Source organism: Rhipicephalus microplus, chromosome 6 (assembly GCF_043290135.1).
Source record: "Rhipicephalus microplus isolate Deutch F79 chromosome 6, USDA_Rmic, whole genome shotgun sequence".
NCBI classification, from domain to species: Eukaryota; Metazoa; Arthropoda; class Arachnida; order Ixodida; family Ixodidae; genus Rhipicephalus; species Rhipicephalus microplus.
Window position 1 is genome coordinate 112,668,318 of NC_134705.1, and position 17,041 is coordinate 112,685,358.

At 46.2% G+C, this 17,041-nt stretch overlaps 1 protein-coding gene across 1 annotated transcript; it reads left to right on the top strand.

Annotated features, from left to right (window-relative positions):
• The first annotated feature begins 184 nt into the window (after positions 1-184).
• Positions 185-4,396, top strand: mRpS2 (mitochondrial ribosomal protein S2). The gene is made up of 4 exons (XM_037418884.2): positions 185-328; positions 526-621; positions 2,061-2,347; positions 3,653-4,396. Exons 1-4 carry the CDS (start codon positions 229-231, stop codon positions 4,079-4,081), a joined length of 912 nt encoding a protein of 303 aa, XP_037274781.2. The 5' UTR covers positions 185-228; the 3' UTR covers positions 4,082-4,396.
• Positions 4,397-17,041: the final 12,645 nt, after the last annotated feature.

Sequence of the window (17,041 nt, forward strand, 5' to 3'; positions counted from 1 at the left end):
GAATCAAATTATTTTCCAAGTTCCCGATTAATGTGGAAAATTAATGAATTGCCTATGCTATATGCAGTTAGGTAGTCAAAATACGGAACATGATTGCGAATAAAGTGATTGCGTTAGAAGCTGTGAACAATGTTCACCTGTGAACGAGGTATCTTTAAGGTGCGCAACCTACTCGCTCCACTTATCGAACTGTTTTTATCATAAATACGCTTATCATCTCTCACAAACATGGCGGCCGCTTATGGGAGAATGGCGCTGTCCCTGCTCTGGCAACAAACGGTTTCAAACAAAATGGCGCCCGCCATGCGAGCCATCGTGCGCCGCTTTGGTGGGTTATTTTGCGGTGAATACTGCGTATTCAAAGCGAAATCATCTTTGATCACACAAAAAGTGGCATAAGCATATGTGCCCTGATCTTTAAAAGGCTGGTTAGAGGGGGAAACCAGAGTTGCTTTTGAAATTGTTGCGTATGTTGGTACTAGATTGGAGGGCATGCTTTCGCTTCATCAACTCCGTTCTTCCCAGGTTTGGGTGCATCTTTGCTCAGAAATGTGTCTGCGAGGAGTATCAGCACCCGCGGACCTCTCAGCCAACAGCCAAGTCCTCAACCAAAGGCAGATGGTGAGCGATTTAGCATGTGCATCTGGTTCTGCGGTTTTTCCGTACTACTTACGGATATACGAAACCACAAGCGTTCGTGCGATCGATGAAAATGAAATTCTGTGCTAACTTCGCAATGATTGTTTTCTTTAATAGATATATGCATTAGACCAAGCACCATAATTGTCTGGGTAATCTGTAACCTTTCTATAATTTACCCCTACAATATTCTAAAACTTCGTACTACTTCATGAAACCACCCAATTCCTGGCCAATCCGCACAGTAGATATGCGTCACCTAAGATTGCCGCCATGATAGCACTTTGGTTTCGGTATGCGGCTGCGGTTTCGGAGGTCGCGAGATTGAATCCCGCTGCGGTGGCCGCATCTCAATGGAAGCGATATGCTAGAGGCCAGTTTACTTTTAGGTACCCGCTCAAGAATCTTAGATGGTCAAGATTGTTTGAGCCCTCCACTTCGGCGTTCCGCGTAATCATTCCGTGTTTAAACATCAGAAGTTATTATTAAAGTGGCAATGGGCTGCTGGTACTGAGAAAAGTGCACAGAGGTGCAACAGTCGAGTGAAAAACCAAACACTTGAGGCAGCTGTTTCATTTAAGCGATTTTCGTTTATCAGGAGTCTACTGCGCACCTTAAGTCACTTGGCATTCTATTGCACGCTTGCACAATGTTTTTTTTTTGAATTTTTCTATATGTCGAAGTAACTGCTGAGAGTCCACTAGGAGTAGAACATGAAATGCAGATGACACGAGTGCTTCAACAATAAAACTTCACCCTGTCAGCACGCTGAAGGCATCAGGTCAGCTTGTCAAAGCGTTGACCTCTAACGGCACTTAACGACACCCTTGCTTGATGAATTTTCATCACCACCTGTATTTCTGTTGATCGTTTGCTGTTTGTGCTAGGTAAGTCACTATTGATGTAGTGAGAATTCAATTTGTCTTCACGTATGCCATTTTCCGGGTTAATTCACAGCTTCCCCTGTGCTTTTAGAGATAAGTGGTCCTTTATTAAGCAATATCAATAATGAAAACTAATAGACAATAATGTCAGACAAAGTAATGTCAAATTTACAATAGAATTGCTTCTAATAGCATCCCCTCAACATTATGCAACATTATTTATCGTCTATGTCTATTCTCATTAATATTGTGCCTAACAAAAGAAACCAGCTCTTAGCTTTACACTTTCCTTCATTTATATACAAAGCACTGGATTTGACCGTACTTCATGCAAAACACTACGGTAGAATTGTTTTCTGTCGGTAGTTATTGTGCCATCCTGGAATTCCAGATACAATGTTTGCCCCAAGGAACTCGAAATGATGGTAGAATTGGTGCCTTCATATTGTTTCTACCGACGTCGGTAACAAGACCGAAATGTTATCAACTTATTGAGTTATTGACAACTGCTGTTTTCTTGTTTCAATCATTTCACAGAGCCTGCAACCACTGGCAGCACATTGCTGGATCCCCTACAGCATGCCGACTACTTTGGCATCGGCAAGATTTTGTCGATGCGTGAGCTCTTCGACGCACGAGTTCACTTGGGCCACAAGGAGGGAACCCTAAACGAGCTCATGAAGCCTTACCTCTTTGGCTCCAGGCTGGGATACCTCGTGATTGACCTTGAAAAGACCTTCGATCACCTCTTTCGTGCACTCAACTTTGTCGCACACATCGCGTACCGAGACGGCATCATCCTATTTGTCACCAGGCACCAGCAGGTCAGTTAATACCGTAGATTCATCTGGAGATACGCACTGTCATTTTGAAGTCCTCTCTAGGGCTCCTAAACTCTGCATTACGGAACAGCTACAAGCTTCAACATGTAACATAAATTCTTTATACTTTAATTGTATAAAGAAAAAAAATTTTTTTGTTGTAGTTGGCATTCATATTAAATATTCACACTGATATAGATAAAAAAAAATTTTTGAAATTGCATTATTATATTGGTGTTCGTAAAATGAGATTTAGCTGTGTAACTGTCGATAAGTTTAACCAAGAAATTAGGTGACTCTCATCTTAATGTTGCTGCCACCAACTTGCAGCTACAGTCTCAAGGAAAGGTGCCAGAAGTGCGAAAGAACAGTATTTTTTCCTACTACACAGGAATGGATTTGTATCAATTGCTAATAAACGAGGCTGAAGCTCTCAACAGAAGCAGACATATTTGCCCCTGTTCCTGCCTGAGCTAGCTACCAGTCATATCGAACAAAATATAAATAACCAAAGGAAAAAAAAAAGCTATATAGCTTATACATGTGTATCGGTTCCAATGAAAACCGTGCTACGACTAGGCAGCATACCCGAAAGCATGTGTATTGATATCACTACCCAGTGCCTCGACTAGATGCCATACGTGGATTTATTTCGGGGCACCATCGTCTTCCTCAATTGAGTTGCCAGCGATAAACAATTAATGTTGATGTCACGCAGAGCGACAAATACAGAACACTTTGCTTATTCCTCTTCTTGACTACTAAATGATCTTAAAGGCGGGGTGCTTGGAGAATTTCATGCTTATACATTTAGGCATTTTTCACAATAAAAGTTTCAGTGAATTTGCAAGATATATATACACAGGAAATTTACTTGAGTTCATTAAATTGTGTTTTTCGGTGCAAATACCTCTGACAAGTTTTTTAATATCTATATAGGCATCTGGGAGTTGCTCACCTTTTTTTTTTTCTTTAAATGTTTCATAGCATTTGACCTGTTGTGCATGTCAGTGTATACTATATCGACTAATAATATTAATTAGGCGTTTCTAAGCATGATAACCTAGGACGCCAGAATTATACTGTTACAGATGGCATTCAAGCTGCTTGCGTGGCTACCAATATTTTAACTGTGTAGTAGTGGAAGTGCGCATACATGCAGCGTAAATTACAAAGTCATGTAATTTGCAAAACTCTCTTTTAAGCACTTATACATGAAATCATGTGGCAAATGTGTGCAGCAGCACATTGTCGTTCATTTGGTCTCTGTCAGGTCCACGTTCTCCTAAATGCCTCTTGAACTCGCAGACCGCCCACATGGTGGAGGAAACGGCCAAGGCGTGCCAGGAGTTCGCCCATGCCCGATGGTGGAGGGCCGGCCTGTTCACCAATGCGACTGCCCAGTTTGGCACTGTCACGCGACTTCCCGACACGGTGATCCTGCTGTCCACGCTCGACTCTGTGTTCGAGGAGCACCCGGCCATCAAGGAGTGCAACAACATGCTCATCCCGACAGTCGCCATCGTCGACACCAACTCCGACCCGCGCCTCATTACCTACCCGATCCCGGGAAACGACGACACACCATCGGCAATCCAGCTCTACTGCAATCTCTTCAAGACCGCCATCCTTCTCGGAAAGGAGCGGCGGAAAAAAGACCAGGAGGAAGCGGCGAAGCTGATTGCGACGACGAGTGGAGCCAGTGGTGAGAAGTCTAAGGTGTCAGAGAGCACTTAAAAGGCAAGAACTCACTTTAAAGGCAAGAACTCACTTTAAAGGCAAGAACTCAAGTGTCACGTCACAGAACTTGTATAGCTGATAAAATGAATTGTGTAAGTAGTCCAGACACCAAACTGTGTTGTCTACTTTCTTCAGTGTGCTGTGCACACCTGTGCTGATTTTTTTCTCTGTGAATTTATGCTTTCTCGGCAGCTGAGGCGTCTTTGACTGACAGCTGGTGCTTTATTACTGCTGAGTGCTTTCAAAAAGGTTCTGTGTGTGGTCATAGATGTGCAATAAAGCTGGTGATCCTGCTTATCAGGACAAAAAATATATCATGAATAGGTAGGTTCTGTGATAGTCACTGTCATTTTGCTGCTGAAACCTGCAAGGATGTGTGCAGATCCCAGTATCTGTACCAGCTGAACACGTAGAAGTTCTAATGAAACCGTGAAAGTGCTAGTGAAAGAGTGTGCTTCACTGACCTTATGCATTTCAGAGAATGGACGGTATCAAACACGAATATTAGTACTAACGCATACAACCTTTTTAACTCTATGCAGTCAGTAAGTGACTTCTGATTTTGCTTTGTTGCTATGGTCATTTAGACGCAACCCAGCATTGCACGAACTATGTATAGGCGAATTCTACCGGACATAGGTTACAAAAATTGGGTGGCCCTCTCGTTGGCTGTTTAGTTCTGTGCGAGAGGCAAAAGCCTCTGCCGTGCCAACTGCAGTTGCTGCTGTGTTTTTGCCAGTGCATAGGCTGTTTGTCGTCATGCAAAGAAGAAAGAACAGTTTACGGGCGAGCTGTAATGCATATTTGCACGCAAAACACTAGAAAAATTGGCTAGGTTTTTCTTTCTTTCAATTTCTTTTTTTACCAAAGCTGTCGCAAGAAAATTAGCAGTAGCTATAAAATGCGAGAGCTTGCCTTCGACACCAGTTCATCGGTTATGTTTTGGAGCAGCCTACTCAGCAGAAATGATTTAACTTTGTCAAGCTTTCTTAACTGTGATGTTTTTTTTTGTGTGGAGGCACAGCGAGCATATTCACCTCAAAGCACATTAGCATTGGGGATAGCATTGCCATACGAGAAGAATTTTTCACGGTGGCCATTGCTGATATAACTGCAGAAGGCTAAGGCGCTTAAAAATGATTTCGTTATCTACTCGTGTGACCTAAACGTGTCACTCAGTCATCGCGCATATGTTACTTTCTGCATGGGCAGAGTTTATTAAAGCAGCAATGAACGAAAGGATGACTTCGACTATACTTTTGCTGATTATGTGGGGCTACGATGATGCGCCGGACACAAGTTTATTGGGCAGAGCTGTGCTGGCTATAATGCGCTTCACGAGATTTTCGTGTCTGTGAGAATTCACAGAAGAACAGCAGTCGGGAAACTTGCCGAGTCTATTTACGGTCTGTGCGCATTTCACGGCCTCAACCTGAGTGTACGAATCGAGCTGCGGACCCATCAGGTACGTAACCACATTGTCCACAGTACATAGTTGAAGCATTATCACAAGCGTATTGGGGATGAAAGTGTCGCCGAGATCGCCTTTGTCGTTGGCATGAATTCTTCTCCTGAATAACTTCTTGGTATAACTTCTCCAGCAAATTTATGATATTCGAGGATTTACCGTAAGGATTCGTGGCTATGTATTTTTCCAGTGTGCATTGGCATATCGTACCCTAGAGCCTTCTGCTGAACTGGGTCTCTCGTTTTTGGGATATGCGAGGATTTATCATAAAAATTCGTCGCTATGTATTTTTCCAGTGTGCATTTGCATGTTGCACCCTAGAGCCTCTTGCTGAACTGGGTCTGTCGTTGTTGGGATATGCGAGGATTTATCGTAAGGATTCGTCGCTATGTATTTTTTCAGTGTGCATTTGCATATTGTACCCTAAAGGCTCTTGTTGAACTGGCTCAGTCGTTCTTGCGATATGCGAGAATTTATCGTAAGGATTCGTCGCTACGCATTTTTCCAGTATGTATTTGCATATCCTACCCTAGAGCCTCTTGCTGAACTGGGTCTGTCGTTCTTGCATTAGTGCACACGTGCATCGTAGACTGCCACAACGGTGATCACGTTTTGCAAAGTCAACAAATTAAAATGTACATATGTGGCGTGTACTGCCACAATGGTAATGGCATTTTGCAAATGAGCCACATTTTCATCGTTAAGATACCTCATCTTTTGATGAGGTTCTCAAAGCTAGAGCTATACGTCTACATACCTCGCATGTTCATTTCAAAGTCTCTCTTATAGCCGCTGCAACTTCCTCTGTTGTGCCCGCCGCTTGTAAACACTTGGGAAGTGCACCTTCACAAGTGAAATATTGGCGGCGTCTACTGCTGCCTACAAACATGAAATAGGTCTATATACAGTGCTTCGTAATTATTTGCTTACAGCTGAACAGGTGGAAGGGTGGATGGTGCATCACAGGAAAGCTATAGTCAATAATGTTTAGATTCTGCTTTGTTTATCGATAAGCATGTGGCTCAGTGTGGCTGTGCCTTCAGAGCAGGAGCAAGTGTTTTGGTTAACATGGTGATCAGTACGCTTGACTTACCTCAAGCCTGGCTTCAGTCATGTTGCGCTACGGTCCTCTAGATTCTAAATGATGTATAGCATAGTTTTAGCTATCTCTCAACTATTTGATGTGGTTGACTGCATACTAACAGCGACAAGACTATACTGGCACCTTATCACCCCCATGAAGTGTAAGCTGAATGCGGCGCTGTACATCTGGTATGTGGAGTTGTAAGACTCAATGCCAGCATCTTAGGTTAGACGGTCACACTGGCTCATGTTATAGTGAAGGGGTCCACATTTTCTTGCAAGGCAAACTGGACATGAAGCACAACCTTATAGCACGGCTTTAAAGCCTATGGAAAGGACAGGAGGTGCGCTGCAGCTCTGCGTAAGGTCTTGAATATGTAAAGGCATCTAAACATTTATCCTACTTTTGTGTGCATCATCCTATGCTTGCCATCATGGGTGCAAAAAAATAACAATGCAGTGGAGGTTGGTGTGTCCTTATTAGTGCCAATGCTACAGTATACATAAACCCTGACATCATTGACACATACTACATATAAAACTGGAAAGCGTTGAAGTATATTCAAATTCAGCATCCTCTGACCCAAGCTTACCGTTATGTGCACAACAAGTAGTGAGGTGAGAGAAGGTAGTTAACAATTCTTTAACTTCACCAATGGTATCCTCATAAGCTTTGACAATCGTCATAATCTGGCTTCTGCCGTCATTTCCCCCTTCGACCTTGCTGCTAACCCTGAGCATGCTCTACCCTTGCTAGGTCTTTTTGGTACTGCACCTGTCGACTACCTCTTCTTTGAACTTTTGTGCTAGTTTTTTTTTCCTCCCATGTCATGAAAAAAAATCACAGCATATCCACGAGGTGAATAATGACGAGTGGGGCGAAGCACGGATGGATGCACGGATGAACTGACGGATGCTTTGCCCCACTCATCATCATTGACTTCATGGATATGCTGTGACGCCGTTTTTGTTGACATGCAACGCAACTGACTACTACGACAACACTGGACATACGACCCACGCCAGAAGGAGGTTCGCCCCTAAAGTTTGCCGAACAGAACATTTTACTCAACCACGCACCTTTGACCAACAGTGCAGTGCCACTTCTGCGGAGGTTAGCCACCAACAACTGCAGTCGCAAATACGAAAAAGGGACTAAAGTCTGTGATGTAAAGGAACAATGTAAATAGTCAAAAGCAGCACAGTAATTTTATAAGTGTCCCTTCGCGGCTTTGGTCATTGCTGTCTTTAGCAAGGAAAATTTTGAGGGCAAAGAGAAAGACAGCAGAAAAATGAATGCATACACCCCACGCACATGCAATCTGCCTTTCCTCCCACTATTATCTCTCTGTTTGCGGTGGGAATTCTATGATCATGCGAGACGAAATAGTTGCCTATCCATTCTGTCACTGCTTTAAAGGGACACTAAAGAAGAACAATGACTTGGTTTGTGCACTCTGAAAACTCTAATGTCATATCTTTCGCTATGATAAGTTCATTATTAGCGGAGAAAATCAAGCTTGACATTTCATTTTAAAATTTCGTGCCAAGATCTCTGGACGTGACGTTAGAAATTTCAGAATGTATTTTTGATATTTTCGTGGCATTCACTTGATGCAATTTTTTGAACCTTCATATGCTACCTCTATGGCACCCACAGATTACAATGTAACTCATTTTTATCTACTAGAAGCTACTCGGGGGCCCAGTAGACGGCTTCAAAGTTTCTAACGTCACTGTGTTCGGTGCGTAAATCTCAAGATGGCGTGGCCACCCGCATTTTTTTTTCATGTGTTTTCTTGCTTAATAATAGTCTTCTCGTGGTCAGAGATGGTTTTTGTGATTGTGAAATTTTACTTTACTAATACGCAAAAAATACTTTTGCTTTTTTACATCATCATCGCGGTGATGACGATGATGCCTGACTACGTTCACTGCTGGGCAAAGGCCTCTCCCATGATCTGCCAATCAACCCGGTCTTGTGCTTTCCCTTTAAGGGGTACTGACTAGAGATTTTTCACTTGCTGATATTTTGCTTCTACGATAGGCCAAGCCCCCAAGAACGTAGAAAATGTACGGTAAGTGTGAGTGCGCCCTGAAAGATTAATTGCAACACGCTTTCAAAAGGTAGTTTCGGTTTCTACTGTATTCTGATGTCACAGCATGGGATGAACTGTGCCGCCAGGCAGTAGTATGTGCACACGCAAATTTTCGTGATGTATCTTCGTCCGCGCGTCGGTTCTTCGATCGTCTGTTAAGTCTGCTGCACGTGTGGTTACTGTCGTGGCAGGGAGGCAAAACGTTAGTATGGCATCACTTGTAAGGCACAGGTTCTTCGTTGACAATCCAAAGTCTGTCAGCAACTGCTTGTTGCGTGTTTACGCGTTTGTAGTGAAGTGCAGCGAAAAGAGTAAACTCTGCTTGGTTGGCGTCCAGTCTTCGCCTCGACCACAGCACACGAAGTCGACCCACATTTGTCTCGGTGCCGGATCGGACAGAAATCGATGGAACTTGCACCTAATGTCCCCTGTTTTACTGGTACAAGATTTCATAAGGCAAAATATTGGTGCCTTGATGACAAAGTCAAAATCAACAGGATTTCTTTGCCTTCTGATAAGCGTATATCTTGTATTCACATGCACGCACACTATGCCAGATTCTGCTAGCTCGCTTATCAAGTACGCTGAATGACAGTGACCGCACGACCATACTGCATGAGCAGACAATGGAGAAGGTGACGCGGAAGCTGTTATTTTTTGTGTTTTGGTGCATGACGTCATCACAACTAGCTGCGTGAAATCACCAGGATACTGTGGCCTGACGCCAAGTTAGTGTCAGTGTTAGTAGGTGCACCGCGAGAAATGCGACTAATATCAAAATAGAATGTCTTATCATTTGCTGAGCATCACACTTGCTCAGAGCCGTCTCTGTATGCAAGAGATTTGTGTGACAGAGTAAAAGGGCCTCCGAAGAGAGGTGTCAGTACCCCTTCACTGGAGTACTGCGACCTTTACATTATAAGAGCAAATAGCTAACATCAGAAAGTGCTGGCCAACACTAGCGAGTGCTAGCTAACATGCGCCTGCATTTAGTGCCAATGCCCCAAAATGGCATATCGCCAACTATGCCAAAATGTCGTCAGCATTAGCCAATATTGAGGCAGCTTCATCTGGTTCTATAGCCTATACCTATGCTATAGCCAACAGTTGGCTAAAACTAGCAAGCATTAGCCAATATTGGTCTGCACTGGCCACCACTGTCCAAGACAAGCATGCTATAACCAGCTGCCAAGCTAACATTACCTAAAACTTGCCAGCATTAGCCAACATAAAACCAGCATGATGCATTAGTTGTCAACATCAGCCAATGTCAACCAGTACTAGCCAATACCAGCAAATATTAGCCAATGTTAGGCTGCACTGGCCACCACTGCCCTAAATTAGCATGCTCGAGAGAAAAAGTGCCGTCATGCCGGGTGGCTCGCAGTTGTGAAAAGGCAGACGTCATAGCCTCGGAAATGCATTTTGGGAGGGTTCCGCCTGTTTTGCGAAGCCCAGAGATTATGGTGTCGCCCAGGGAACCTGCTGTGACAAAGTTTATAGTCAATACTAGTTTACAGTGGACTAACATTAGCAAAAAAAACTTTGGACCATTTCGTCGAAGGGAACTCTGATGAGATGCGGAGCAGCAGCGGTGCACACGGCGTTGACCCGGTTGCGTATTTGGAATTTCTGGCCCCGCATCACACGAAAGAGGGAAAAGAAAGAGTGCGAGGAGGACGCCAGTGCCAGCCTCAGAGTTGCTCGCGCGCTATTGGTTCGCCTCTGAAGGTGATGTGCTGTTGATGCGCATGCCGGAGGTGCAGCGACACAGACTAAGCTTGCACACCTGCACCTCATTTTCAGCCATGCTCCCCGCTCTGCCATTGTACCTCTCCGGCTAAGCAGTGCAGCCCCCGCCATAATCAGTGGTAACGAGGGACGGGGTCGGGGATACACAATAGGGTAGCGAAGAAGAGACTTCACTTGGGTGCTCGAGCTGCCTATTCAGACGCCCTGGAAGCCTCGGAAAGGGCATTGTTAACTCCCCCAAGATTGCCGGCTTCGTGGTCGTTTGAAGCAAAGACATGGGGCGAAAGAAGCGTTTAGGGCTGTTCCATCGTGCAGAAGCACCCTCGCCTCTTCGGTGCCTTGGATGGATCGCTACCGTGCGGCGAGGGCATGAGCGAGTGGGTTTCGATAGAATGGCGATAGCACGGTGATGGTTTCAATGAGCGAAGAGGCTCCGACTGTCAGCGTGAAGTGCCTCCGCGACGCCTTCAGCACAGACAGCAGCAAGCAACTAACGACGTGGATCGTCGTATTAGTTCCCTTGCTGTAGCTTGTGAGCCACTCGTCCGCGTCCGTCTGGGCAGAGGTCGACGAGGAGGCAGTTTACGTCAGATGGGCAGGCTGAACTGGTGTCTATTTCTCACGTAAATGTTCGCGTGGCTGCAATGTCATTCAAAACCGCGTTGTTGACCGAAACACGCTGCCCGTTTGATGTGCTGGCGTCTAATTCAGACGTGAGCGTCCGCCATGAGAGTCGGGATCGCGTTTCTGCAAGGGCAGTTGGAACAGGTATGGTGTGTGACATAAGCGCAATGCACGTGACCGAACGTTAGATGGTAATTTCGAACTTTTAATTCGCACATGAGTGTCGACCACGCCAGAAGAGGCGCGAATGATATAGTGGTTGATTGAATAAAAAAAACAAGCAGTTACTCTTCTAAAACTCTTGCGGGTAGCATGATTCAGCTCCCCTCTTACAAGGAGACGGAAAGAGAGACGCCGAAAGGCAGAAGGAAAAGGTAGAGAAAGAGTGGCAACAGGTTGTGGGTGCTTCCGTACGGTGGAACAGCCGCAAAAACTCCACACATTCCATCGCGGGTGCGTGCGTGCGTCACCTGACGTCACCTACAGGCGCGCACGTCACCTACAAAGAGGAACCAATAGCGCGCGAGCAATCCTGACACTGGCGCTGACATCTTTCTCACACTCTTTCTCTTTCGTGCGATGCGGGGCTAGCAATTCCAAATACGCGACCCGGTTGAAACGGGCGTCGACGCGGGTGCTGGAAGAATGTTTTGAAGCGAAACTCGGTGTGGCGCTTACTCAAGTAAACGTTTGTTTGAAACGCAAAGACACGGGAGGTGGGACACATTGAAGACGCTTCCACTCGTATTCCTTGGCTCGTGTCTCGTCGGTTTTACCAGCGCGCCGTCTGTATTGTCGAACGCGATCGGCGTTCTTGACTCGCACCTCGTCGGTGTCACTGGTCTTCCACTGCTGACGTTTGCGTTCGGCTTCCCTGGCTCGCGCCTCGTCGGTGTTATTCGCAAACGCGATCGGCTTCGCCAACCCTCGCAACGCCGGCGACAGCCGGGAAGGGTACGCGCACACTAGCGGGAAGTATGCCGCGATGGCGTTCCGCCCGTTAACGCGATCGCGCGGCAAGCAGCGGCGCGCTGCCCGCATTGTAGGCGCCGCGAGATTAGGCGAGCGCAGCGCGTGCACCCGCCGGCTCGCGGCCTCTCGTAGACAGATGGAGAGAGGTGGCGCGGGTGACATGATGTCGACGTGAGGAGTGGGCTCGAATTGTGAGGAGGATGAAGCGAGAGAACTGACATGCGGCGAGCGCGTGGCAGGCGAGGGAGAGAAATGTCACCGCGTGCAGCTAGGAGGGCCTGAGCTACTTGGCACGGCTCCAACACCTGCAGCGAGGGGAGTGCTGCGGACGCAGGGACAGCGTTACACAGGCTAGTCAGAGAGCAGCTTCGCTTCTAAAACTTGCCTAAATTAGTAAAAATTGAGCCAGCGTCAGGCAGTATTTGCCAACATCAGCTACCATTGAGCCTGTTGGAACGCACTGCTAGGCCGAGCTGGGCGAGCAGGTCACGTCAGTGAGATGAGCCTCACGTGTGTCAAACAACTGATCTTTTATTTCCTTTGAAGTGCCTAAAGAAAAGTCACGTGGTTCCTCGTGCTTGCGATGTTGGAATTCGTGCACAGAAGCGCCTTTTCACGGTGCTACAAGCGAATGTCACGCAATGCTAAGCAACCCTAAAAGTATAACCCAATATTAGCCTGTGCTGGCCACCACTTTCCTTTATTAGCATGCTATAGCCATACTATAGCCAACGTTATAAAAACTAGCCGGCATCAGCTAACACTAAACGAACTTCAGGTGCTAGTTGTCAACATAATCCAACACCATGCCAACGTAATCTAGTGCTTGCCAAGAGCTAGCCAACACTAGCAAGCATTAGTCTTCGATTGCCACAATTGTCCATAAATTAGCATGTTACAGTTAACATCAGCTGACAGCCAACATTGGCAAAATGTTAACATTATAGCCAAGACTGAATCAATGTTATCCAACTCTAGCCGACGTAGCTATGAAATGGTGCCATGAAGTTAAACAAAGTTACCGAGAAACAGAAGACACAAGGCGCTTGTGTTTCGTATGTTGCTTCGAGATTTTATCGTACTTCGTGGCATCGTTTCGTAATTATTAATTCATACCGACTAGTTGGTCCTGCTAGCCAGCATTTACCAACACCAGCAAGTATTAGCCAACATTAGCCAGTGCTGGCCAGCGGACAACACCAGTCTTTATTAGACAACGCTACTATGCCATAACGCTGCCCCGCAAATGGCTAACTAGTCTCAGTTTTGAGAACAAACGGTACTTGCCTGCAAGCAGGGGCGCCGATCGTTTTATGTGAGAGAGAAAGCGTGCAAGGGTAGCCGACAATCTTTGCTCAAACGGAGAGCAAACGCGCCGACCCTCTTCTGTCGCGCAAAAGATCCACATAAGGGGACCTCAGAAAGGAGTCCCATAATTTCCATCATGTAGTTATGCTTTTTTTTTTTCATATTTTGCACTCGTCTAAATGTGGTAGTCATGGCCGCGGTAACCAACCCTCATCATCAACCTCAGCGCCATAGGAAGTGGGATACGGCCTAATCAACGTGTAGGCTGCCTGAAAATACAAAAGTCACCGCCTCTTATGCCCCGTAGAGATGGTAGACTCACAAATGTTATAGATACACGTGTGATTTTGTAGACACTGCAGTGTGAAAAAAAAAAAAAAAAAACGACGATGAGGACTGAATGACGCTCGTGAATTTTGTGGCCTGTCTGGCGTTTAGTAGCCTGTGTGGCATTCGTGTGGCTTGTGTTTTCTTGAGAGTCAAGTAACTACTTCCCCTTCTACAACGTCTCGGGTGCTTGGAAGACGCCGCAAGACAACACAAAGCTCATAGGGGGTGGCGCCACGGATTATCATCGGTTTGTTTACGACGCCGTGTTACCCACGCTATGAAATCGTATGGTTAGCTGTGTAGCACATATAGCACAAATGTGGCTCTGAATTTCTGACGAAATGTGCAGAAAGTCCCTTTTGAATGCAGCATATGCTTCTTTGTGGTTTTCCCTTAAAATATAGCTCTTTTTGCCGCGATATGCGTCGCTTCGTCTGGCTTGTCGCACGCGCTTGGCGTCTCGTGCACGATATACCTTGATTGATTGATTGATTTGTGGGGTTTAACGTCCCAAAACCACCATTTGATTATGAGAGACACCGTAGTGGAGGGCTCCGGAAATTTTGACCACCTGGGGTTCTTTAACGTGCACCCAAATCTGAGTACACGGGCCTACAGCGTTTCCGCCTCCATCGGAAATGCAGCCGCCGCAGCCGGGAATCGAACCCGCGACCTGCGGGTCAGCAGCCGAGTACCTTAGCCACTAGACCACCGCGGCGGGGCGTGCACGATATATCTTGAGAAGCCAGCAGCATGCGTTTTGTCTTGTTCTGTGGCCTAGTGCGAGACTGTGTCATATTCACTGGGGGATGACGCAGTCTTGCACTAAACCACAGAACAAGACAAAACGTATGCTGCTGGAATTGCGCATTGGCCACAATGCCGATCATAAAGTCAAATGTAAACGCCGTGTTCCTTTGAAGAAAAAAAATCACAGCATATCCACGGAGTGAGTGATTGGTGGGACGAAGCGTTCGTCAGTCCATCCGTGCTTCCGCCCGTCCATGCGTCCGTCCGTCCGTGTGTCCGTGCATTCGTGTGACCGTCGGTACGTCCGTCCGTACGTTCGTTCTTTAGTCTGTCCGTTCGTCCATCCACCCGCCCTCTGTCTGTCTGTCCATCCGTTCGTATGTCTAGTGAACACTCCAAGTACAGACATGTCACACCTTTTCATCATGTATTCATCATATACAAGTACCCCCATCCAGCGGATATTCTAAGGACCGCTCTTTCGGGTATGTGCCACCTTTGGTTACGCATTACGAGGGACGCACAGGCTCTGCCGTAATGAGCTTCGCCCCAAATGGGAGATGAATGAAACGCGAGGTCTTTTCGCCACACGTTCTTTCTCGAGACACTATAGTGGTTGGTAGTGGCATTTGCCCAACGTCGGTGGCACATAGCCTTTTGATGATGATGATGATGATGAAGCCATGGCTCATACCCCCTCAGGGGAATTGGCCAAGAATTTATTACATGAATTATTTAGACAGTCCGGTGGGGGAACGAGCGATTCAGAGCGCATGCTTTGGCGGCGACCCTCGTTACGTGTTAATAAGGACCTCACAGCGCAGAAATAAAGCTCGGCCCTTTATAGGTCGAAATAGGAGCATCAAATTTGTGCTGTTCATAGAGGCGGCGACGCGGTAGTTAGACTAGGTCCTACTAGCAGTGGCCTGCGTTGTCGCCCTAAGAGGTGACACTAATCCGGATCTTTAAATGAAGTTTTTGGTAGTTTACCGAAATATGTAGGCGGTCTTTTGCTGGCGGACGCTTCATTTTTGGTGGAACAGTGGTGGGTAGTGAGGCTTGTCTAATTTGTGCTGCGCATACCTGAGCTATAAAGACAACCTGCCTATGGACATCCGTTGACAACTTTTCTTGGCACTGAAGGGAAAGAAAGCTACGGGGGCGGAGCTTCTGCACATGTAGCACTACGCGAAGTAGTCCGATGTGGCGCGCTTCTCGTAACGCTATACCGAAAGTGACGGGGAAGCACCAACAGCGTTTCATGTAGACGCAGACGCCGCTCAGCGTTTGAGGTGCACGTAAAAAAGGCGGGATTTCTCGCGCGCTCAGACACGCGAAGTAACAACGAGTAAACTAAAATAAATACGAACATCTTACTTATGTGAGCTGCGTCCTGTCTCAAATATCTCCACGGAGAAAATAACAGAGAATTTTTTATATTTCACGTAGAAAATACGGGTGCTATTGTGGAACTACTTTCGCTGGCGGTAGGATGCACGTGATTTGGCTCTGTAGCTTTCGCTCCAATGCCAAGAAAAGTTGTCGCCGAGTATAGTTTGCAGAGCTCCACTGTAAAAGTAATGCACCACTTCATCGTGCGTTTCATAGGTGCTCGTGTGTACACAACTTGCGCATGATTAGCTAAGCACGCACGAATAGAGACTATGTAAATAACAACATCACGTGTACTTTATGGATTCAGCGTAAAATTAAGTACATACAAACACCTTTCGTACGTCGTCGCTGTCGAGGTTGGATTGATAACTGCATACACTCTAACTAGATGGGTACGTTATACAAGAAGCTGCTCAGATATCAAACGGTCATTCAACAACCACACAATAAAAGTTTGCAGTATAATTATCAACAGTATACAGCGGCCTGCGCTTGGCGTCTTCCCGCAAATTGCAGCTGGCCATCTCTTTAAATCCAAAGCATGCATTCTGTGAAGGCTGCCAGCTATACCACAGTCTGAATCGATTATACGAAAAGTATGTCTCGCTATCACAACGATTTTTTTTTCATACATAGAACACATCAATTCGTTACAGAAAGTAGTGCGTTGACTTCGTTATTTTTGTCTATGTTTCGTTTGAGCAGTATGCAACCGTTACTTCAGAGCCACCGTTGGCGTACATGCACGCACAGGAATGAGCCTGCTAATCCACCTGTGCCATAAACTTAATGTTGCAGAACAATTGAAGCATATCGCTCGATACTAAAGTGCAGCAATACGTTCATACCTACTCCTTAAATGTGCTGTTCTACAGACAGACGCAGGTTCATCGTCGAGATGCAGTCCTGGAATAGTCGTAGAAGAAGCACCGTACACACTGAGCTGGAATGTGCCTCCTGGCTCAAGTGTCAATTTTCATTCACGAGAATATCGCTTGGCAACACATACTGCGTCACGTGTAGGATGCGTACCTACACACGCTACGTGTACGCTCCAACAGCTAACCCACCGGTAGATTGCGCTCGTTGAGTCGCAGTTCACCGTCCTCGTCGCCATCGTACAGTCTCTCCATGCGCTCCCTGGTCATGATCAGCGCCATCATTTCGATGGCCTTG